Source organism: Pezoporus wallicus, unplaced genomic scaffold (genome assembly GCF_028554395.1).
Source record: "Pezoporus wallicus isolate ANWC-B61680 ecotype Strahan unplaced genomic scaffold, APGP_CSIRO_Pwel_v1 contig_2908, whole genome shotgun sequence".
Taxonomy (NCBI): domain Eukaryota; kingdom Metazoa; phylum Chordata; class Aves; order Psittaciformes; family Psittacidae; genus Pezoporus; species Pezoporus wallicus.
Genome location: NW_026642179.1, coordinates 3930357 through 3955947, shown reverse-complemented (window position 1 = coordinate 3955947; position 25591 = coordinate 3930357). Strand labels below are relative to the sequence as shown.

Genomic DNA, 25591 nt, shown 5'->3' with positions numbered 1-25591 from the left:
AAACCTGGCTAAAAATTTGAGCCACCGTATCACTCTCCAGATGTCAGATTATTGTCAGGCAGTTCATCATTGAATTAAATTAACCATTATTCATATATAAATTTATGGATAACTGTTGGAGAATATGAAGTGGTGAAGAATATTAGAAAGTATATGGTTTCGTACATAAATGCTACATACGTGTTTTGTTTGAATTGTCAATCAGATGTTGAGAATCAAAGGATTAAAACCAGGTATACCTTTTCCTTAATCATTGATTAAAATGTGGACACTCGATTTTATATGTGTATCTAGCAAGGATACTCCCTTCATGTGTCTGTCTTTAAAGAATAGAGAAAGCTGGGTGTGCTATACGGGATGTGGAGACTTTTTAGTGGAAATCAATCTAACACACAGTTTTTCAATTTCTTCCTTCCCTCTGCCTATGTCCTGCCCCTTCCTCCCTATTGCTAGGGAGTTTTCCAAAGAAAGAGAGAAGGCTAAAGCTCGAGGTGATTTCCAGAAGTTACGGGAAAAACAACAGCTAGAAGAGGATTTGAAGGGATACTTAGACTGGATAACTCAAGCAGAAGATATTGACCCAGAAAACGAAGATGAAGGCATGGATGAGGAGAAGCCTCGAAACAGTAAGCAATTTTCTTCTGTCTGTCTCTCCCTTTCTGTGCTTTTAGCAAGAGAGCCTGTTCCCACCTGCTGTAGTGCTGAGACGGCTTATAAGTAAGAACAAGTTCTTCCTGAGACTCTCACTAGGTTTATACAGGATTCCAGTTTAATGCCTGTTGGAAACTGTGAAAGGGAGAAATACGTGTACAATAATTGCTATTGGTCTGCAGATCCTGTTTCTTGTCTGTGATACTAACGTAAGTTCCTGGTATTTGACAGAAAAGAAGGTCAATACTTGCTGTTAAAGTCCACTATTGAGATAAGTTTTAAAATTTAAATCTGTCTCCATTTATTTGATTGCAGTTCAGTGTTGCAGGCGGTTTACACATGGTTAATTACTTTGAAAGCAACGGTTTCTAGGCAAAGCAGTACTACTGTATGGGAGAAGGGCCAAATCAACCCTGCTCTACAGTAAGCGGGCCATCTGTAACTTCATTGAAATCAGTGAAATTGTGTTTGGTTTTGCCAGGCAGGAATTAAGCTTTCAAACATTTCTTATAAGGGAATTATCTCTTATTCTTATGTTCTGGAGTTGAGAAGGTTGTTTGTGCACAGTGAGAATTCACCATCCCTCTCGTCTTATTAGAAATCCTGAAGATGGAAAGGCTTGAAGAAAGCAGTGATTCTCTACATTTCATTACCTTCATTGAATATTCCTCTTCCTTCTTCTCTTTGACCAGTACAGCCTGTGTAATACGTCAGAAATACCTATCAGAAACATTTATCATTGCAGGTTGTGCACTTTGGAAATGTCAGACTTGGAACCTGTAGACAGTTACACAGTTCATGGGCACTGCCTGTACTTTTAGTTTTCGTTACAGAAATGGGCATTTTCCTAGTTTGATTTTGGAAGAGAAGACAGGAAACATTTCCCCAGAGATCACCCTTCGTACGAAACAAGCAAAATCCATGAGATGATCAGAACAGTAACATATATTTTAGTAAGAAGGTTGGACATGGGAAACTTGTGCCTACAGAGTAAAGCAAGATATGTATCAGATGCTCATGATCTTTTGGGGAGTAAGCACTATTCCCTGTTGTCGCCAGGACATTGAAGAAAAAAAAGTACAACCTTATTTACGTAAAGTTATACCCATGATACTGAGGCATCCGGGCTTGAAGGAGTCACGAAGGTGACCTGCTCAGAGTTTTCCCAAATCAGGTTATTTTGATTTTTATGCTGGTGTCTTCATAACTTTCATTACCTCTTCATTACCTCAGTAATCATTCAGAAATGAATTTATTCTTCTTGGCCAAAATTTGACGCTCTGAGGCATATAATACATGGAATAAATGGAAGGTGATGTCTGATGATCTAAATTAATTTGTAAACAGAATACCTTATATTTCAAAAAAAAAAAAAAAAAAAAAAACCGAAAAAACCCACTACCGTAGCAGGCTCTGGTTAGTATACTTATGTGACCTATGAGTGTGGAGGCGAAGAAATGGGTTGCACACAACTCCATTGAAGTCACCAGGAGAGTTTCCCTTGACTTCAGTGGATTGGGTCAAGTTTGTCACATTTCCTCTTTAGAGACTTGCCTGCTAAAGAAATGTGTAGCCATAGTGGAGGTGATGAGAACTTGCCTTGCTCACTAGCAGATTTGAAGTTTATTTTTAAATGAACACAAAAATAATGCTGCTTTTGTAAAAGAGTTGTGGAATGTGCAAGGTGTAGATTCATTGCACATGCTGTGGGGTGGGGTCAATCCACATTTGAGCTGACAAGCTCCTTTATTGGGTGGTGATATTAAGAACTAAAATATAATGTATCTTCAGCTTGCTTTCAGTTCTTCCTGTTTAGTTTAATAATGTGAGTTTTGTAAGACACAGTTTATAGAAATTAGTCCTCTTATATCCAACAATTTGTCTACAGTTTCTTACAATTGGCTATTAATGACAGAATTGCATACTGTTAGTAAACTAACTTGCTACTAATTTCTTTTCCAAACTATTAGTGAATAGAGAGTCTTCAATGACATTGGTTCTAAGTGTCAGGTCTAAGGGCAGTGGCTGCTGACCAGTCCCTTGTACACAACATGTTTTCTGTGACATTATGGCTTTGGGTCAAATTATCCATTTCTGTTACATGACAGACCAGGTTGGGGAACAGATGTTTGCAGTGCAGTGTGCTAAACAGTAGAATTACGCCTCTGTTGAGAGGAATTGCTCAGGATGTAAAGGAAGGCTGTGGACTGATTTTGACCATGTACTGGGGACAGTAGTAATGTGAACAAAAGTCTCTGCATAAGAGAATAGCATAGACCAAGCAAACAGGTCACTCCATGAAGTTTTTTGCCTTTCTTCTGACATATGTGCTCCATCTAGTGCAGGCTATTGATACTAGTATTCTTCTTGGCACTTGTGGCCTGCATCTGTGAATGCCAAATTAATACTTCTAGCTTTGGTGTATTATCCAGTGTCTCCTCACCACAGGCTTTTCCAACTATGGAAGTAAAGGGTCTCTGTGCTGACATCCTCTAGTGAGGAAGCACATAGCCTCTGAGTACAGAAGGTAAAGAGCAACGCTCCTCATTCCACCCTGAAGCCAGTTGGATACTTTCACTGAGCAGTTGAGGAGCTTGCACTCTGCCCTTCTGTATTTCTTAAATCACATTCATATTTTCCTGTAGGCTGTTGTATGTACTTTCACACAATTGCAATTTATTGCTTAAACTCTGTTGTATTTTTTGATATTTCTGAATTTCAATCTTTACTCACACAACAGGTGGGAATGTATTTGCAAAGCCAAATAGCTTGTAAACATCCTCTAGTAAGATGTCAAACTCACTTAATTGGTTGATATGCTTATCTGTCATGTATGTCACATGGGAAACTCCCGGTAACCTTACTGTGCCTACCCATGTGATTCCACATCTTGCTTATCTTACTGCCTGTGAATACACCTTCTGAAGAACCATCTCAACTCAGTCAGGTACTGTACACTAGTTTATTAACCAGCTCTGACAAGGCCTGCCAATTCTCCTGAAGCTGAGTCATATTGCAGTTGTACTGCTCTTGGGTCTTGAGAAATCTGCTACAAAATGGGTTGAATGAACACTGAGTAACAAAATCAAACCGAGAAGTAGAACTCCTTTCCTTAATGGCTTCAGGTTGAGATAATACCATAGAAAAGGTACCACGAGTTAAGTGACAGAGTGTTTTGGTTGGTTTTCATTGGGGCTTTTTGATGTGTTATCTACTGTGTTGAACGTTTGGGCATTCATGCCAGCAGTCAATCACCAGTAGAGTTAAACTGAGGAAAAAAGATGGTATTAATTCTCTTCCAAAATAAGCTCCAAGTATAACGGACAGATGGCACAGTTGTAAATTCCTCAGGAATCCCTTTGGCATGAGTGCCCCCAAGACATTTGAATCTCACCTACTAGCAGTGCTGAGCTTGCATTGCCAAGGCTCCAATGTGTTCCTTGTCTTCTTGTGTTTAGCTCTTGCCTCATATGCACCTTCAGTGTGTTTTTCTCTCAAATACTCTTCAAAGCTTACTGCCTCCTGTCTCCAGTACACCTCCTGAAGTGTTACTCCACAGAAGTGTTGCTACCCTGTCCAGCACACTTTTTTCAGTGTTTAATTAATAAATAATGTTGATATTTAAGGTATCAGCACTGTGCCTTTCAGATAACACTCACTGAAGTGCATGGGGCAGTTCAGACCTCCTTAAGTTGCTGGTTTAGCTGAGTAAACTTCAGGGGTTGCCTTTGCATCAGCTATGTTGTACTGATGCTCAGGAGACGTGGACTGCTGCCTGAACTCTGACAGTAACTCACACCATTACTTTAAAGAAGTCACATCAGTTTTTGCTTCCTCAGTTTTCCCTTGGAGGTTGTTTGGAGTTTTTGGTTTCTTTTGGGTTTTTTTAGAAAAAATATCAGAAAAGTTTAGAAGTTTAATTAAAAATTACTTATTAAACTAGAGTCTCATGTAACATAAACTTGGAGATTCAGCAGCTTACATCATCTGGGCTCTGACCTAAACTGAATCATCCCAAACACAGAGAACATGTCTCTAGTCTCTTCTCTGTCCTTAGCTGCAGAGGGAGGTTTTACTGTCGTCTTGGTCTGTAGAGAGGGCTGCCTGCCTGTCAGCATGGGAATTGCCTCCTGTAAAACAGAGAACACAAAGTGGAAGGGAAGCAAAATTCACTTGCATTCTAATTTGGTTTGACTGCCTGTGCCAGTCCTTAGGGCATCATCAGTCATATTTTGTATATGCCACTGCTTTCCTGAAGCTGTCAAACTTTGTCCTAAGTCTCATTCGGTGTTTACAGCCTTTAATGAAATGGTCAACAAGTCCAGGGACTAGAACACCAAGGATGTTAGTGGAGGAAAGGGTAAGAAAGGAAGATAAATGTAGCCAGAGTCGGTCAATCTGTGCAGCCTTTAGCTGATGCTCTCCATAGCAGAGGTCTTGGCATTCTGAGGCAGTTTATTACCAGTCATCTCTCACATGTGTTGAGGGGCTTTCACAGAGCAGGCTGAATTCATTCTCTGTTTTAGGAAGTACATGTTTAAGGCAGTTTTTCCTTGTTTGCAAACATCATTTTGCCATTATGACAGATGTGAGGTGGGAAATGTGGAAAGGCTTCTGAGGGCTGTTTGTGTTGATGATTTTCTTCTATGCTCTTTCCCTGATGGGCCTTCTACATGGGAAGAAAACATTAATTTGACAGAGAAGAGAAACACATGTCATGGCACAAAACAGCTACTGAATTTCAAAATCACATGATAACAAAGGGAACCATCCCTCCTGTTGCCACAGTAACTGGGAATTTGCCCTTTTTTAATTCCTGAGTGTGGTCTGGAATGCATCTGTGTGGCTGTGGGCAGAAGCAGGGAACCTCAATCCAACCCAGATTCTCCTCCTATTGAAATTAATTGGCAAAATTCCCATTGACTGCACTAGGGTCAGGAAAAAGCTGTGAATGGGCAGGGAGAAGTAATTTGATGTTACTGACTGCTCAGATTTTTGTCCTCCCTCTGTTTCTTTCTTTTTCGGTTCTATTTGGTGCTGGCATCTGCAGTGTGAGTAGGACCACATTAATTAACAGCATCCCTAAGAGTAGCAGAGCCCACTGCTTAGCTGCTGGGATCTGATAACAAAGACATTCTGTGATTCAAGACAAGTCATTCTTCTAGTTAAGTCATATCCAAGATAGTGCTGTAAAGTCAAGATCTGATTTGCAGGTAGCTTTACAAAAATTTAGTCTAATCAAACTCCAGCCTCTATTCTAATGGGACTGATGGCTGTAGATAATCAAGTTTTCATGTAACACATGAAAAAGCAGTACAAACCAATGTGTTGCCTATCAAAAACATATGGCAATACTTCAGATAGTATATTAAACAATGAAAGGTGTGGGAGGGGAGTTGACTGTATGTGCAGATTTATGCCTCAGTTAAAGTGGCGATAGAAAGTGCCCAGCTGAAGACAAGAAGTACAGAAATACAGTCAGCTTCCAAAATACATAAAAAACAAAATTGTTTAAAAAGAAATAGCCTGGAATCTCACCTTCGGAGCAATTATTGCAGTGCCTTGGTGACCTCTGGAAGTGTTTGTTGACATCTGAGTTCACTGCCACTAAGGAATCAACTGCAGCCAAACTTTCTGGTGAGCTACAGATTTTGTCTCACTCCTACAAACAGTGTTACTTGTGAAAAACACTAGTTATGATGAGGAAGTAAAAATGCATTTAATTACAGGATAATGAGAGGGAGGAAGTTTTCAGCTGCAAAAGTGAAAGTTTTAGAAGAAATTGGGTCCTCTTGGACCATTGCAACTTTCAGAAAAACTATTTTTCATGGCAACCCTTTGTGCTTCTGAGCATCAGGCCAGAATTGAGAACAGGAGAGCTGGTGGTTCAAACATGAGAGGAGAAGAATTTGATAACTCTAGAAATAGAAGCCTGAGTAATTTCAACCCAAACAGGGCTTTATTCCCAAGAGCTCCAATAGCAGTTTGACTCTATTACATAACAGGGATAAAAGTGTGACCACCTTTCTCTGAAAGTTCAGGCTTTTTAGGACTTAGCTATCCAATTTCTCTCAACTTCCTTTTGCACAGGCAACTTATACACCACAAGGAGACTCTACTGATTGCAGAGAGGCTATGTACCAAATACTTTCCATTTAATTTAATGAATGTTGTCACTAAATCCTTTGCAACCCTTTGGGAAAGTTAGCAGTTTGAAGCTGTTGGCTAGAGAGAGTTTTATGTACAGATCTAATCAGGATGCCAAGATAAAAGAACACCAACTTGCTCAATTTTTACATTTAGAAATTTCACATGTCAGCATGCTCTGTGGCCTCCAAATCAAGTGCTTAGTGTACTGACAAGGCAGTAGCTTATTACTTTCAGCCTAAAAAATAGTATGGTGCTGTGGGATAATGTCTAAGGTAGAAAGCACATAACAGGATTTTCAAAGACTTGGTTATAGGCTAAAATTTCAGGGTGGCCTAAAAAAATCTCTTGGTTCATTTTCTATGATGAAATTTATTGGGGAAGAGCACAGCTAGGGAAATAACATAGATGAGGAGGGGAAAACGAAAGTATATTTGCGAGATGTCTATCTTAAATTCAGTCTTTAGCATCATTGCCTTAAAATTCAGGTCTTCTTATTCTCTGAGCAAAAGGATGGTGTATTGAGTTAATTTTGTCTCCTGTTGTACAGAATACACTTGAAACACTCTTGAACTTGTTAACAGCAAGTCAGTTCCCTCAGATTTATTCTGTTTTCATCCTCAGAATTTGTCCCAAGGTATTTCACACACACATTAAAGGACATGGGCAGTCACCCCTTGACAGACATGCACAGCTTGGTATTTTAGAGGATTTTTGCCTATTGTCAAAAAGCAATTGAAAAAAAAAAACCAGCAAAACAACTAAAAAAATCCCAAACCATAGGGTACTTGTGTGGGATTTAAAATAATCTAAGCAAAAGCTGTAAAAGGCACAGGCTGAAAAATGAAACTTTTATCAGTTTAGTTCCTCCAATACCAGTTGGTGATTTGAGGATACTAACATACAACCTGGTTGCATTTTGTTTTCCATGTATAAATACAAAGAAATAAAAGCCAGTGTTGTAAAATGATTTATTACCTGTCAAAACCTCATCTAAAGATAAAGAAAGCACAATGTCATCTACTTTTATCATTGTCCACTGATGTGGAAAATAATCATCTGGCAACTAAGAAAAGATTTGCTGCAGTGCCAACAATTGTAGGCATTTCACAAGGACACTTGATAGGTGTTTCACAAGGAGTTTAGTAGCTGTGATAGATTTATTCTCTTTTACCTGGAGACACAGGGACAAAAGAAGTAAAGAAGCTGGTTTTGGTGTTCTCTGCTCCACCAGTCTCCTCTAGGGAAGAAAAACTCCATGTACTGTGTGGCAGAGGTTCCAAAACATGGTTTATTCAGACAAGGGTAACAGCAACTCCCAGCTGTGTGCTGTACCTCGTGCATGCTCTTTAGAAAACAGTCCCAGTGGCATTTTTCTACCTTGCATCTCTTGAAGTAGCTCATACACATCTCTTAATAGCAATACTGTAGTTTGAGGAATACTTCCCAAAAGGCCTTTGTAAATGATAAGTCAGCTTTGTTTTTGTTGTGTGGTTGTTTTCTTCACAGAGAAGCTCAGATTGCAAAATGCTGCATGGGTTTGTGCTACAGATGTCAAGCTTGAGTCTATAATTAGCATTCTGCCTAGAAAAAGCTTCTGGGAGATTAGTTCTCTCATTGGGCTGAACTACTTCTGCAGTCCTTAGGCAAAAATCCTACTGAAGTTGCTGGGGATTTTGCCTGGGTAAGGACTTGGGTCCCAATCTGTTTCATCTGAGGTCAGTAACAAAACATGCCAGTGTCAGCACTTGAAAATGTTGCCCAGTGTGAGGTCTTGATGAACCAGAGGCTTCTGTGCTCACACATGACTTCAATATTGTGTAACAGTCATCCACCAAATGGAGAGCATGAGATATTCGGGATCTGAAGTTACTTACAGTACTGAATAGTCCAGATAGTACTGTTTGCCCAGTGCATAATTCCACTGGCTAAAATGCAGTTGTATCTGGCATCAATTTGACTCACTGTCATTGCAGGCATCTGGCTTCCATAACTGTGCTTCAGGAAATGTGGGATCAGACCCAGATAAACTTTTATATCCTAAAAAGGAAAAAAAGCATAGATTGGAAAGGTATGAGAAGGCATTTGTGAGGCTTCATAGTGACCTTGTAGGTAGCTGCGGTAGCAGAGCATTGAGGGCAATGATATTCAAGTAATATCAGTGATACTCAAGTAAAGCTGCTATATAAAAGTTTCATTTTCATTGTTTAACTTTCTGCTTCCATTTTTGTCCTATATTCCATCAATGTCAACAAAACTGATGCCAACATTTGACTTTTTCCTACTGGAATCAGACCAAAGCCAAGAGGAGACTTCCTTCCTGACTCTCTTCACATGTTGCTTTCTTCTTTTTTTTGTGAGTGAAAAAGCAAGGAAGCAGTAGGGCCTTATCCTTGGTTGTTTGTCTTTCCCCCCATTTCCAAGAGGAGGAAAGAGGAAATAGCAAAAAAGTAATTCTCTCAACAAAGTGAAATTAAAAACTTTGGGGTTTAAGTTATGCTTAGAAATGCTTCATATACAACATTGGTTCTTTAAAATATGTATGCAGGTTAACATTTGGAGAGGGGAGTAATGTTGTTCTCGGCTCTTTTGTCTAATCTAAAGGAAAAGGCACAGGAAAGGTAAATGATGTTCTGAAGGTCACCCACTCCCTCAGTGCCAGAGTCTCTCGTATCATTCTCTGCCCTCTAGATGAAAATTTTGACCTTAGATTGTATCATGTAAAGCATTTACAGGTTTGATCCGGGTAGTTTTGAACTATTTTCCTTCATTGGGAATTCACCATAGTCATCTCAATCACTTTGATACAATTTTCTTGTTCCCCAGAATGTATGGGTGGTTCACCCTGTACATTAATCCACAGGTTTTATTTTATTAGAAACATCATTTAACAACCAGCTGTTATAAAAAAGCAGCATTTAGCTTCATTGTTCTGTGGATTTCACAACTTCCCATTTTCTTTCTTTCTGGATGAAAAAAAGCCTTGATCATAAAACAAAAAGCAAGCAACCACTTGAAATCCTTCTTCCCATTCCTTCTCTGCTGATCATTACTGCTGAGGGTAGGTAAGCCATATCTAACTAAATGAGATGTAGAAGCAGTTTAGCTCAAGGCTGTGTTTAATGTCAAAGCACAGTATGGAGAAAACCAATTGTTTCCTATATCTGAATGAAGAGCTAAAGAAGAAAAAGCTGCTGGTATTCAGGAAGCCTCAGGACAAAGCTGTGACCAATGTTACAATATACTATTCTGCAGTGATCTGTTCTAACATAATATCAGAAGGCCTGATATTGTTTGGTGAAGTGAGAAAAACATTTCTAGAAAGTAGAGCAGAGTAACTCTTCACTTTGGGGAAGGTGGGCCAAATTCAGGCATGTGTCTGGCTCCAGCTGCCAGTTTCTTGAGTGAGTGCTGGTGAACAGTGACAGCTCTGAGATAACTAACTGACTCCGAAAGGGTCACTGCAATGAACATCTACCAAATCTCCATGCCAATGCTGCCACTTGTGTATGGAAGAAGGGAGGGCAGCATGAGAGCAAACTCCAAAACTGTGTTAGTTTCTGCCTTCAGGCTCAATTTTAATTCTTGCTCCCTCATGGACATCAAAAGCTGCATAAGTTAGGTAAGTTCCCAGGCTGCTGTAGTTCACGTCTGGGGAAAAAGCCTCTTCGTATAAGATTGTCTGTGAGTGAAAAGTTTTGTGATGATCTACAAAGCTCTTACTCTCTTGCAGCTGAGGATCTGGCTTGTATTGTTCAGCTTACAGTTTTTCCCAGCTTCTCCCTTCCCTCACTCTTGTAATGTGGAGCGCAAACCTTACACTGAGAACCGCTAGAGCAGTGATGTGTGACCAGATACAGCATACAGAGGCTGACATTAATGTTGATAGGGCATTAAGTTTATCTACTATAAAAGCTATTTCCCTAGCAAAGGCTGTCTGGTGAGATAACACTTCTGTTTTGCCTGCTGCAAGAGAGACTTACGTTGACGTAGAAATCCTCTTATAGTACTATCATGTTAGAGAGAAATATCTTTGCGGGTAAGGCTTTAGAAGGAATCCATTGTTTACATAGCTGGGGAAGACACCTTTGTACAAATAAATTGATCTCCATCTGCCCTGTTGGGAAGTACTTCTTGAAGCTGTCAGGATTTATCAACTGACACCGTGATTCTGCTTCTCAAGGAAGGACATTAGAGGGAACAGTCTGTGAGAAAATTGCCATTGCCACACCTTCTGACAGATTGAACATGCTTTATTTCCCGTGATTAGGGAGGCATAGAAGCCATTTGGTACCAGGATCTCCACAGAAAATTTTAGGAAGAAATGCAACAAACCCCCAGGATACAGCAAGGCCACTATTTTTTTTTAAGTAGATGCCAAGAGTGTGCTCTTAAATCTTTAAAAGAGCACTTAAAGTGCTTTTAAAAACTGTGGAGTATTCAGCAGTTCCAGTGAAGTCAATGAGAATGACCTGTGATCAATATTTGAAAACCAGTTATAATTGCAGATGTAGTCTTAAAAGCCTCTTCATTGAGAAGAAAGTATTGGTGAGCAGGACTGATGGCAGCTGAAACTCTGAGGGTATTTTAATCTAGCGTACAAAGCTGTCAGGAGAGTGGCTGTGGTGTTCGGTAATAGTAGCTGAGGGACATGGAGCATGTGTTTGGAGTTAGAAATAACCGTTGGGGGTGAAAATTACTTGTATTACAGTAATGCCAATGGAGATCAAAGCCACAGTGTGTCTGGCACTGTATATACTCAAATTAAAAGTATATGTATGTACTTCCTTTCTACAGGAAACCAAAGCTAGTATAGATGGGTTCAGCTGCCAAAACATATTCAACTAATGCCAATTTAGATACTTCATGGTACTAAGACCTTCATTGTAGACTAACAGATCAAACATAGCACTCTTGTGGTGTGGTAGTTGGAAGGGCATATCCCAGGTGGGATGTCAAAAATGCCATCCGGTGCATCAGAAGAGGCAACTGAGTGTGGTTATCCCAAAGACATGTTGAAAAAGTTCAGTACAACTAGAACCTTCAATATGTATCTTGTAAGCTGAATGTCTTAAAAGTGTTCTTGGTAGATAGAAGAATGCAATAGGACCAATTGTAGCAGAAATGGTTCCAGTATGAGCTTTTTTCCCCCTCAGGCTAAGTGTGTACTCATCATGACCTGTCTACCTACCTCTTTTTCTTCCCTTAGGTATTTTATATTATAACTTGAAGATTCATGAGCAGGAATATAAATATTGGGGCCTAGACCCTGTATTCCTTGGTCCAGACCAAGAGTTCTGTGTGGGAAGGGGTCAAGCTGAGAAGCCTCTAAGGGACCAGGACAGGCTGAGGGAGGCAGGAATAGTATTAGCATCGCTCTCCCAATGAAACTCTCATATCTTCCACTTTCCCTGCTCCTGACTGCAAGGTAGCCTGAGTAGTCCATTGCTTTCTTAGATTGAGTCACAAGCAAGTACACAAGAATACAAAGATAATATTATTCTGTTTTAAATACAAGTGGGGTTAGGAAGCTGCTCATCCTGTTTTAAAGGTAGTGAAATGGAGGTAGTGGCCATCCTGTTGTGAAGGAGCAGCACAATGTGCCTGTAGCTGACAGGAGGTCTGCAGCACAGTGATATTCCTGTGGCAGAGCTTGGTGACAAGGAGTCTGAGTGATATTACACAGCTGAACTAGTATTTATATTACCAAACTGATAGCCCGTGATGGCGTACCTGAGAAAAACCAACAGTTGTGAATGGCAGCCAGCCCTTTTCAGCACTTTGATGGGAAGCCTGGGAAGCTTGCAGTCCAGCACAAACTGCTAATAAGATAAAAATCTCTTGTTGTATTCGCTCCTGGGAAAAAAAGCAGGTCTCTCCATCCCAGTAATCTCATAAACGGCATCAAGCCTGGAGAGGTGTCGGAGGAAGTAAAATCTTTCCAACTGGGGAACTGAACTGAAAATAGCTGTGGCAGAGTCTGCCTGCTGATTACAGCAGCTCTTCAGTTAGCAGGATTGTAGAGATAAGTCAACAGATAAGAGAACTGGCCTTTCAGATTTCGAGGCTTAAATTCAAATTCAGCTTTAGGGCCCATGGGTGTTCATGGTGCTGCTCACATCCTCATTTCCATTTGCAGAGTTCACAGATGACAGCATGATGCATCTCACTTCTCTTTGTCCACCTGAGGAAGGACTGCAATCAGATGTGTCCCTCTAAGTGCAAACTGTAGAGGTCTTGTAGTGGGCCCAAGGATAGGTAACGCGGGTCACTGGAGGTTAGAATGAGAACGTTACCTAATGACAATTTTAACTATATTAAAATGCACAGGCTGAAGTAGCAGAAGGGTTAAGCATCAGAACAAGGATGCAGTGGCAGAGCTGCATGGATCCTCACAGATGTGTGGATCAAAATGTAAGTGTATTATCTAGCTGTTTGAAGAACCAGAAGCAGAATAACAGGGCTATGCCAGGTCACGAATTACTTGTTTTAACACAGCTGTGTGAGGGAAGCTTGCATAACACCTGCCCACACTAAGCTTAGCTCAAGCTGTTGTTATCGGTCCCTCAGTCTCCAGCATGCACATGCTAGAAGTATTTGCAAACTAGGAATCTATTATTTCAAGGTCATTATAAAATGCTTGTTTCTTTGGCTCAGCAAAATTGACCTATTCTCAATGCCTTACTCAAGAGGTATAAAAGCTTTAATTACAGGTTTGACAAGCTGACTTTAAGGGCAAAACTTTTAACTTCAATTCTTCGCTTTTCTGCACAGTAACACACTGCCTGCCCAGCTAGCATGTCTCATGCTTCTGACTCATATGATATTGTGATAATAGTGTCTAGTATCAGACTAGTCATTATGTTAGCAAAAGTGTCTGAAAGAACTCCACATGCAGTAGCAGCACACAAAATCACAAGCATTTTATTTACTAGGCACAGAAGAAATGTAGCAGACTAGGTTTTAAAAACATAATTTTATGCACATTTCAGAAAAGCAGAGGTGAGATCCATTTCGGCTCATGAAGCTGAACAGAATCTGTTCAATGTGATACATGAATGCAACGACAAGGGTTTAGTGCTTTCACAAAGCCCTGGCTCCAGAGTGACCTAGATCTTGTGTGTGTTGCTATACCTGTTAATCAGTGAACTGAATTGCTGATTCAAACAATCCAGAATTACCATCAAGGAAGGCATCATCCAGAAGCCTTCTCACACATCCCACATGAATACTGCTGTTAGAAAATGTCTGCACTTGCTGAGAACTGATCTTTGTCAGGCAGTGCCTGTGCAATGGGACAGCTCAGATGGACTGGGCCTCTTTGCTCTCTCTTCTTCATAATATTAATGCTTAAATATTTTAAGTAAGTCACTCCTAAATTAAGTCTTCCCAGGCGCAGGAAACGTACACTACTCTTCCAGCTTGCAGATTGGTTTTTCAAATGAAAGCATTCAGTCACTTGCTCTTTCCCACAGTCCCTTCACCTGCGGCCCAGCCTCTGCCCAGTTGCCCTGCCTGTCCTTTGAAATAATAAAGTCCAATTTCCCTCCCCCACATTCACTTTTCCTTTTTTTTTTCTGATGTTCTGCCAGCAAGGGCCAGGCTCCAGGAGAACAGTTTCCTTCTTCTATACTAGATACAATCCTCAGAGAGATGTACCTTCTCAGTGGCACAATTTCTGCCTAAGTTCCCTGGCTGCAGGGTTGTGCGAGCTCCTTCTGGGAAAGATGTCCGCTGCAAGCCACCAGACTGATTTCTCACCCACTGCACTGTCCAAACAGTCGCTGCTGTCTTGACATATCCTCTTATGTGCTCTAGCTCACAAACTGTAGGCTACTTGCTAGGTTTTCAGACATCACCCACCTTGAAATGGCTTGCAACAATCAGGAATGTCATAAAATAACTGCATCCCAGTCACTTTGAAGCTTTGCAGTCTAGGTGGTGAGCATCACTCCCTGGAGAGCTTCTGATGACCTAAGCAGATCAAGTTGGAACTAGCTTCTCTAATTTTCTTTTGCTTCTCCTGGGCTCTGCAGGGAAGATGGATTCGCAGGGCTGTGAACTCAAAGAACAAAGATGCTTTTGCTGAAGCAGAGATCCTCATCAAAGTCACTGGTTCACCACCCAGGTGTATATTTGTATGGGTGGGCAGATGCAGAAGTTCTCCCATGCATAGGAATTTGAGGAAAGAAACACGTGGCCTACTTTATTATCACATTTGTGCTTGGAACTTATGTTCTGGTTATTTTCATTTATAACAATGCTGGTGAGCAAAACATGAATAGCATTGTGATTATTAGAGGGACAAAGACAATCGAAGCAGGAGGGATTCTTTCTTTTAGTTGTTGATTTTACTGTCTTGAAGGCACTTTCTTTGTGGTTAGTAATTTTGTTCATGATCGACGTTTGTATCGCTTCCCAACACATTATCCACAGTGTTTGTATCTCTCGTGCCCCCATTTCTATGGCGCCTGCCAGACCAGCCTGCAATAATAGAATCCTGCTGATTTTTAAGCGAGATGCTTCTGCTTGTGTCTGTGTATCATTTTGCACAGTAGATTCATATGGATTTGATAACACTGCTGCTTGTCCTACCTTCTTCCACTAAAAATCATAAAGAATGAGAAAGAAATCTCTCAGAACCATTTAGAATGTGCTGCTGTGATTTGTTCACCATCACAAAATACTGCTGAAAGAGTCATAGATCCTCAAATGTTTCAATTGTTTCACTTTTTTTTTTTTTTTTAATTGAATTGCTTCAATTCAATTGTTCTGGGGAACCAGAGGGGTTGCTAAAAGCTATTAGAGTGACACCAGAAACCTAGCTATAAACTATGTCCTGTCAAGTATAAATGCCTTGCACTTTGGCACATCAGTTCTTGCTCCTTACAATGCAAACACGACTCATTTATCAGACAAGAAAACTAGTTTAGGATGTGATAGGAGGATCCAGATTCAGGAGAGAGACATCTTTACATCTGTTCTGGTATCAGTTTTGTCACCCTGTGACCCAACCCATCTGTCCTCCTTCAGCCATAGGGATTAAGAGTTACTTCCATTGCACTTGCAGTCAGATACTCTGCAGTGAATAGACTCCTGTTGCAGACTTAGGTGTTTGCTCAGCAGTACAACCAGTTATCCAGGGAGACTGTTTTCTTGCCTTTTTTACAAGAGACTTAGACTCGTTCTGCAAAGGCTGCTTTTGGGTGAGTCCTACATTCTGTGCTTACGACACATTTGGGATACCACAGGTTATGCAAAGAATACCTTTGCCCTTCAGGCAGGGAAATGTGAAAAGGATTTTAAGTTCTTCCTTTCAAACACAGACTACAACATGTTTGAGGCTTGCAAAGGCTGTCTCTTGGCAAGCCAGGAGCTTGACTGTGCCCATTACATTGTTCTCTGTGCTATGTGCTTTCCACTCAGGGGCTGAAATGAGCAAGTATTTGTGGAACGGGGCACATTACTGTCAATATTGCTATAAAAAGAAGAAAAATGGCAGCTGTATAAAGTAGCTGAGGAGTTTGTTATACTAAAATAAGTCCCAGGAAGATTAATTAGTAGCAAGGTAATGCATTCATAGGTGTGCAGTAATCTGCATATGGTAATGACAGATCTGTTAATCACATGCCTGTGCATTTGATACACGCTGCTCACTCTTCTGTTCCTCTTTGGGTATGGTATACATTTACTTAGCCTATGGCTATATCCTCTCAACATCACAGGATGTATATGTGCCTATTGTGACACTCCGGAAGGGGAGAAGGACATGTAAGAACTAGTCTTTTTATATAAATATATACATTGCAATTTATGTTGTAAGATGTATAATTTATTTGAGTGAGATGTTTGAGGATACAGTACTCTATCTCAATATTGGCAACATTCTTCCTTTCTGTAAAGGAAGTAAGGTCTACTTCATTCAGTAAAACAGTGCTAAACTGCATCAGCCTTCTCTGACGCAGTCCATAGCCCAGCCTGGTTTTACTGTTTTGACAGGTCTTGTTAGTACATACCAGCTGCAGCACCTTCGCTGCTGGTTCACTGGTGCAAAGATCTTTTTATCAAAAGCCTTTTTCTGTTTGACTGAAGTGGATACAACTGGCAATCGCTTTATGGCTCTTTATTACTATCTTAGATTCCGTGGCTGACCTTGAAGGATAGTTTGAATCAAGCTCTCTCTTTGCAATTGCAGTCATTTGTACATAGCACAAAATTAGGTTACGTCAAACTGTATATATTACTGAAATATTGTGTGTGTAATACTGTCTGTATATACACTGTCCATATATGAGCATTGGTCTCTGAGCCCTTGGTAAACATTTTCCAAGTATTTTCCCAATATTTCTGATTTTTTTTTTTTTTTACTGTGCTGGATTCATTCATGCATTCTGTCTGAGAGGTATGGAACCACCAAGATCCTACATATAGTTCAAGTTCCCTTTCCTCTTCTCCTGTAGAAGCTTTCCTATTCCAGAGCTCCGTTTCAAAATAGAAAATGCAAGAGTCCCCCAGTTGTATCTAGTATATTTTCCTAACAAAAATCAGGACATCTAGAGAAAACTAATAATTTACCTCTGCACAGTTTACTTTCTGCACGCTGCTTGCATTTAGGAACACACTCACTGATTGTTCCCAAGACACTGTATGCATGTAGCAGAATCAAAGCTGTATCCTATTTAAATTAATGAATAAAATAAATGAGTGCAGCATTTCCAAACCAAGCAATGAGAAGAGGAAAGCTAGGCAATATTCATGTATTAATTAAAATGAGAGCTCTTCACCAAAGAAAATATGAGGTGATTAATATTCTGACAGCTGCCATAGACTCATTCATGAAATGATGGGCATGAGAGGCACCATGGGAAGCAGGGTTTGTACTGGAAACAAAGTCATTCACTCAATGCATGTTCTGTTAAAGGAAGCAGCCTGGATAGTGCGATTTATTCTTGTTGTGGAAAAAGAAATCTTAAATCTCAGCTGGAGAATTCACAGGACTTCTTTGCTCTTTAGATTTGCTTTATAGGTCTGCAGATTCCCAATTGGGAGACATCAGCATCAGTAATAACTATAGTACTTAGCTCTTATTGTAATATATTTCATCAGCAGATCTCAGAGAGATTTGCAAGGTGAGTGCAGAATTATAATCCTCCTTTTAGAGAAACAGAATGGATACATAGAAAGGCTTGGTTGTCTGACCAAGGTGACAAAATAAAGTGGTGGAGTGATTTCAAGTCCTTCTGACCTCAAATGCCATCACAAGCAAAAGGTGGATTTAGACCCATGTTTTGCAAAGCAATTCAATACTAGTAGAAATTGGAGTGTTGAAGAAATTGGAGTCCCATTGAGCATATTAGAAAACACAATCAAGTGTATTGCTGCTTTTCTTTGTTTGAAAACCACTACAGGTCTTTATCAATATGAATGAACTGTTGGATAGTCACATTGTTTCAAGCCAGTTACCTAACCACCAGCATAAGGTAAATGCCCATCCTGTCCATACCATTGAGGGAGATATCAGTATAGCCCTCAAAACCCGTGGTAGGAAACTATCTGCCTGTGTAGTCTAACTCAGAGAGCAAATTCAGAGACATGAAGTCAGGCAGTGTGAATAGTCTCTAACATACCCAGTTCTAGAACTGATACCCAGATCTGCAAAGTCATGTAGTAACTTACCCATTAAAATCTTTGAGAAGTTTGTGCTTTGTCTATGTTTGTGGGACTGAGCACCCTTTGCCCAGGCACAGTCTTCTCTTAAGAGAAGACAATCTTAAATTGTCACAGTATTAAAGTGAGATTCAGCAACAATTATGGCAACATTATGTAATCCACGGAGATGAATCTGAATAGATTTTTTTCCACTGTCAAGATGACAGAAGTGTCAGAAATGCAAGATGCAACAGTGGTAATGATATTTCTGGACTGGGAGCAAATATTGCTCTCCAAGCGTGTAAAGGAAGAAATTATTTCAAAGCTACACAGAAACGTATTTGCTTGTGGCAGCTTTCTGTTTCAGTGGCTGACTGTCTTTTGGCAACCTGCCATCTAATAATTCATTGCATGTCCATGGGGCATTTCAGTAGAGAAGGGACATATGTTAGTGCAAGAGTAGGGCTGGTATCAACGCTTGATGCCAGTGACATGAAACAAAGGCTCTCAAAGGGTCTCGCACATCTGTCTGTCTAGCCAGTCACAGACTGCAGACTCTTTGTCCTTATTTCTGTCTGTTGGATCTAAGAGCTAGAATTGACATAACATGAAGCATTTTTCTGATTTATTTTTAAGGAAGCTGCTACATAGCTTTTATTGTTGCTTTAGCTGCTGCTAAAATGTGAAATTTGAGTTTAGGTAGTCCAGGATAAAATGTCTACATTGAGAGATGAGCCACACTGTGCCAATATGTAAAGGTTTCAGAAGCTTTTGGAGAAAGAGTATATAATCTTCTGGTCCTTATGGTTTGCACTCTGTTGAAACTATGAGATACTTGAATGACTTTTAAAAGTTGTTTCTCTTCCCTTTAAAATAATACTATGCTACACTACCTAGAGAATCTGTGACTAACTGGAGATTTCATCAACCAGAGTCTATCATGGGTGCAGTGCTAAATCCAAAATTCAGAAATGCCTTCTTACCTCTTTAACAACCTGATGTCACTTAGGACGGACAAGTGTGGGGACAGAGTTGTTCTTTACTGTCAAGAAGTCACCTATATATGCCTGTATACAACATCATTTGGCAGTTGGGTAGTATTCACAGGGATTGATCACTGCCTTGCCCATGCTGCAGTTTGGACTCTGAAGCACCTTCAATGCAAAGTATGTGGAGATGGAAGATTTAATGGTCTGGTTGAAGGCCAGGAAGCAGGGAGGTGGGCTTCCTCTACATCTGACAGAGCCAAGCCCTGTGGTTCTGAGTTACAAGCAGTGGACCTTTTGAAGCTGACAGGGAAACACTCCTGTAACAGTGCATAAGCCACTGAACACATGTGACACACAACGCAAGGCACCAGGATTTCCACTGCTAAGTCTCTTTTTACTGAGGTGGGAGGAAATATGCATTTGCCTCTTTCTTGCCTTTGTCTCAGCTCCTGTAATTACAGGAAGGAAGTGGCCATTGAGATGGCTTAGTCTGTAAAGCATGGTCTTAAACATAACTCTGGTTTGGACTAGAGCCCACCATTTAGAAAAAAAAAATCTCTTCCTGATTAAAACATTCCTGTGGTGGATTTACCACCATCATCATTCTTGGTACATGGTTCCAGTAATTAATTATCCGGACTGCAAAAATGACTGCCTTGTTTCTATGCTGGAGCCAGAGTGTGGGCACAAGGTCTGCATCTCTGAGAACTGAGTCAGATAAGAAAGCCATCTGGGCAGTATTTGGTCTACTTCCTCTCATATTCAGCCCTAATTTATACACAACCCTTCTGCAGCATCTTCTATTTTCAGGATTTGTTAACTGACCTCAATGAACCTCACAGCATCTGCACACCCTGATATTGAAGGTGATGTGAGGTGCCAGGTAAAGTAAGTGGTTGTTCTGCTGAGGCATTAGGGAATACAGTCCTAATCCCCTGTCTGTCCTGACCTTTAAGTTCTGGACATCATTCCTCTAATATTTGATACCATCTTAATACTTTTTATTGTCCTTAACATTTTCTATCAGTGCCATGTAATAAATGCCTGTGAGCTAGTGCCATAAAGCTAGCCAGAACCACAGCAGTCTCTTCAGCCCATGTGCCACAGCACCTGCGTCTCCCACCTTGCTTAAATTTGGCTTTCAGCAGCAGTAAGATTAGGGAAGCGCAAAGTACCTTCTAGGACATCTCTGTGCATGCACCTCTGATCTGTGTGGGCCAAAGACCTCTGTGCATAACAGCAGAGGATCAACATTAATGCTGTGAAAAGCCACGCACCAGGAGGACATCAGAGGGTGAATGCTGAATCTAAACTCAAAGAGAAATTATGAGGCATAGTCTAGGGGTATCTTAGTTTGAGTAAGGCAACATACATCTGGGTGCTTGGTGAAAGTTGTTAATCTCTAGAGATGGGGAAATACAGAGAAATGTGATTACCCCAACAACTTTCTGTTAGCAGCTCTGGTAGTTTGGAAAATTCCTACATATTGGAGCAGTTTTGGAAGAAAGCAGATGAACCTCATTCAAAAATAGGCTAGTCCAGATTCTGACCATAAGGTTCAGGGAATAACCTGAGGACAAATTGTAATTGCCTAGGTCTCATCAACTTCAATATGTTAAACAGTCAAATGAGGAATTTTGCCATTGACATCACTAGAAAAAGGAGTTGACACGTAAACCCAAATTCAGCGACTTCATGTTCTCAGAAGCCAGATACAAAAAGAGCAGAAAGCCGGGAATAGTTGTCCTCTGATGATCTGCTATGATGTTTCATACTTCTGTATACCTTTGGCTTTCATTTTGCACTTTTAATTCACATGATGAAGTTTCCAGACAGAAGTGGACGTCGTGTAAGCTGAGTTCCTTGTTTTTTTCTTTTGCCTGTCACTGGCTGCATGTTCTCTGTTGATGTCTTGTTCCTGGTACTTGACACTGACCATCTTGTCTGTGAAAGGAAGCACTCCAGCTGGCTTGCCTGATGAGAAGAAAGGAAAGTTTGCTTGGTTTAGTCACTCCACAGAAACTCATGGTAATGTTCCACTGCACTCTGTGTCCACACTGCATATATCTGTGTTTGTGTGTCTGTATATCATACAAACCGACATATATAGCTTTGTATACTTCTGCATGTGCCTGCCTTGCTTTCTGTATTGCTTGTTCAGTGTCCTCTTCATGCACTCAAGATAATAAGTTGCTCTGCAAATCAATCTCTTGCTAATGTCTTCAAAATTGTTTTCCATTTGCAAATAAGCTCGATTATGTCTTGAAAGTGCTTTACCTCATCTTCAAAGATGACTTGTGAAATATTAGCATTTTGGGTTTGGGTATTTTTTGCTGAAGGACTCAGTCTGGACTGCAAATTTGAATTATGAATGTTGGTTTTTCTTACAGCTTGACTGCTTCATGTGCATCAAAATATGAATTCAGTTGATTCTTTAATTTGCCTTCCCAAATAAACAAGATTATTAAAACATATAGTCCTTGTAAAGGAACAGGCACCATTAGAGTATGATATTTAATAGTTATGCCAAGAGTGCTAGAGTCCATTATTTCATATGGTCCAAAGAACACAGCACAAGACCTTTAGATTTCCTAAGATATATGCTGTAGGCTTGTGAATTGTTGGGATAGGATGAAGGAAACATAGTTCACTTTGAGTGACATTTCTACCATCATGCTTTCAAAACAGGAATCCAGGACCTCTTTGGATAAACCTGCTGATAACTTTCAAGCCTCTGAAATAAGATGTGGCCCCATGATCCATTAAGCATATAGAATCATAGAATAGAATCATAGAATAGTTAGGGTTGGAAAGGACCTTAAGATCATCTAGTTCCAACCCCCCTGCCATGGGCAGGGACACCTCACACTAAACCATACCACCCAAGGCCTCGTCCAGCCTGGTCTTGAACACTGCCAGGGATGGAGCATTCACAGCCTCCCTGGGCAACCTATTCCAGTGCCTCACTACCCTAACAGGAAAGAATTTCCTCCTTATATCCAATCTGAACTTCCCCTGTTTAAGTTTTAACCCATTACCCCTTGTCCTATCACTACAGTCGCTAATGAAGAGTCCATATGCCCAATTGAGATGCAGAAGCTATTTGTTCTACATTGCTTCCTTTTGCGCCAAGAACCCACAAACAGATATGTTCTTAGCTCTGAGTAATGTATTCTTACAGGCTATTAGAAGCCTTCCAACAGCGAAATAGTGCATACTCTCAAGTCTCATCTCTTAGATATCCAACTGTTAATACAGGTCATGTTCTGAAGTTTTACCAGGCATCTAAAAAATCTGTTTAACTCCTCCATCATTCAGTTTTAAGTATCATTTTTTCATTTGGTTTGTGTATTTGAAAAGGAGGGAGGAACAAAGAGGACACATATTGGATCCTCTCCATTGTCCTAACTTCTGTTGATGATTATATATTTAGGACTTATTAGCTCATACAGGAGCCAAGAGCAGCTGGTGGACTAGAAATGGTGATTTTTGTGTGTGTGTGTGAACTGTAGAGCAATTAAAATAGTGAGGCTTGATAACAGATAGAAAACATGACAGGTCGTTGAATCCAAATGAGATAAGTTGATGCCTAAGGTTGTTTCACTTCTGTAAAACCCTAAGAAACTGTGTCCAGATATTAGTTGGTGAGTGTCAATATAAAATCTCTATCATCATCCGTATTCATTAGCTCCTTTGAATGGATCAAAGAGTCTGAATTCCCCTCTTAGCCTTGTAGGTCCAGTTTGTAAGTGCAATGTTGAAACACATTAATGGTTGGTATATGACGTATGAACCACTGGTATTCTTTATGTGGTACTTGCTATCAGGCTAACAGAAAACACTTGTCTGAACACATGTCAATCTGGTACATTTTATTTGTATTCTAATCATTGCACAAAAGAGGTGGCTGGGCTGGTGCAAGTAAAGGGGAATTCTTTTTTAAGTGTTCCATTGAATCAAATAAAAGCTTCTTGTCTTTGCCAAGTTCTCTAGTTTTCAATGGTTCTCATTCATAAAAGTTCCAGGAACTGACTCTGAAAGTAAAAGGGCAGCTGCTTCATCTCTTTTCTTTAGCATTTGGATGACCTGTGTATATTTCTGAAGTCTACCTACCCAACCTGGCCTGTACATGGAGGCACTAGACTTGCTTAGCAAACTGCTTAATCCTCAGGAGCGGCAGCTTTTTATTAAGCTTTATTAAGTCTTTTTATTAAGCTTGTTCCTTCCCTCATATGACTCATTAATAGATATGCCAGGTTCTAATGATCAACCCTCTCTTTTTCTTCCTTTTGACTCTTACAGTGAGCATGCCCACCAGTGAGACCGAGTCAGTGAACACAGACAACGTCCCTGGAGCAGATATTGAAGGCGAAAACTGCGGTGCTAGGCTAGCGTGAGTACATCTACACAGATATATGTGTGTAGGGATTGGATTGAGCTTAGTGGGTTAAAGCCAGGGCAAATGTCAGCCTTTTTAAGGGGAAAAAAAAATCTCAAGTGGGTGAAAGGAGACGGTGCCGAATATCTGTTGATCCTAGTTCTTATCTTAATTGCAATGTAGACTTCCTCTGGACATTAATGGAGAGACTCCGGGTTTACATCGATGTAAATAAAGCACAGAATGCCCAGGATAAGCAGCTCTGGATTTTCATAGTAGCTAAAAGAATAACTTTATTCTTTTTTAAATCTCCTTTTTGGTGACAGATCATTAAACCCAGAATATATAGACCAAAGAGTGGAAATGACTGGTCTATTTACATTTCTTTAATGATTCTTGTACACTTTACGGTGTCTTGTGATAGAAATACATGGCTGATACCTCCCATCCTGCAGCGTGAATGACACCCTTCAAATGCTGAACGCAATACTGTAGTGACAAGGAAACACATCAGATAGGAGGGAGTAATGCCTCCTTGAAATTGTACCATTGTAGTTACTGGAGACGCCTAAGAATGTGTAAGATAATACTTTTGCAATGACATATGTTAGGGTATACATTTTAGCATCACAGAGAGCAAGAATAGGCAAGAGGAGTAATTTCTTCCTTTTTGCATGACTTGTATAAGAATGCACTTTATGCTGGGGAGAATATGTTAATCCCTCAAAATTTCCTTAAATATGGGCTAAGCCTATCCGTGCTATAGCTTGCGCCATGATGGTGTATTTTGAGGTTCTGTACTGTCCTTAGGGATACCTTGAGCCCTTCAGTGTTTGTCAAATGCTCATCATAGGTACATAAGTAATTTTGTCAGACCTGTGGTCCAGCTGACCAAGTGTTCAGGTCCTGAGAGTGGCAGGAGGGCAAATGCACAAGCCTTGCCATTTCATGCTTTCCAGTCCCCTTTGACTGCTCCCAGATTTATGCTTACTACATTAGAGATGTTAGAGGGTACACTTCTGCTTTTTGCCTTTAGTGGCTATTTATCGACCTGTAATCCATGGATTTATCTGAACCCTTTAAGGCCTTTGCCCTCACAATCTCCTGTGACAACAAGTTCCAGAAGTTCACTACCTGCTGCGTAGACAAGTACTTTCTCGTCTGTGTTTTAAGCTGATTTACTACTACTTTTAGTCAATGTCCTCTCCTAATATTGTGAGATTTGGTGATCAACAGTTCCACATTCAACTTATCTATCACTTTCATGACTTCCTAAACCTTGATTGCACCTCCCACACATACTCTTGGCCTTCTCCTCTACAAACTGAAGAGGAGGAGATCTTATCTGTATTACAAGATATGATATGTGGAATATGTTGTAAATTCAATCTGCTTTCCTGTTAGTGTCAGCCAGTGATTTACAAACCCCAGGAGAAATTGTGATAGCTTTCCTTCACCTGCCTGCTGATGCCTACCTGCTAAATTGTTTAGTTTGGATTATGGCCTCTTTTCTGAAGGAATCAGGCTAAGCCTATTCATGGTGCTCAGGCATTTGTAGCCCTTCCTTTTAGCACCCCACCAAGTTGCTTGTGCTCATCACATTACAGGAAGCAGCAGCTGGATATGTGACTACTTCTTCCAGCTGGATCCAATTTGGAGAACCATCTTTATTCTGCAGTTACGGTTCCCAACACAATGGGTCCCCTGCTGCTACACAGTCCCAAAAACAATGGCAAATGTTACTGTAAATTTCATATATTTTTAATATTACAGCTTG

General features: G+C 40.3%; 1 protein-coding gene across 7 annotated transcripts in view; it reads left to right on the top strand.

The window, feature by feature from the left end:
• The window catches only part of CACNA1C (calcium voltage-gated channel subunit alpha1 C), a 481717-nt gene that overhangs the window by 340358 nt on the left and 115768 nt on the right, over positions 1-25591 (top strand). For all 7 annotated transcript variants that reach the window (XM_057428119.1, XM_057428116.1, XM_057428113.1 and 4 more), the window contains 2 exons: positions 454-626; positions 23739-23829. In XM_057428119.1, coding sequence (XP_057284102.1) covers positions 454-626; positions 23739-23829 — 264 coding nt within the window. The remainder of the gene's footprint in view (positions 1-453; positions 627-23738; positions 23830-25591) is intronic.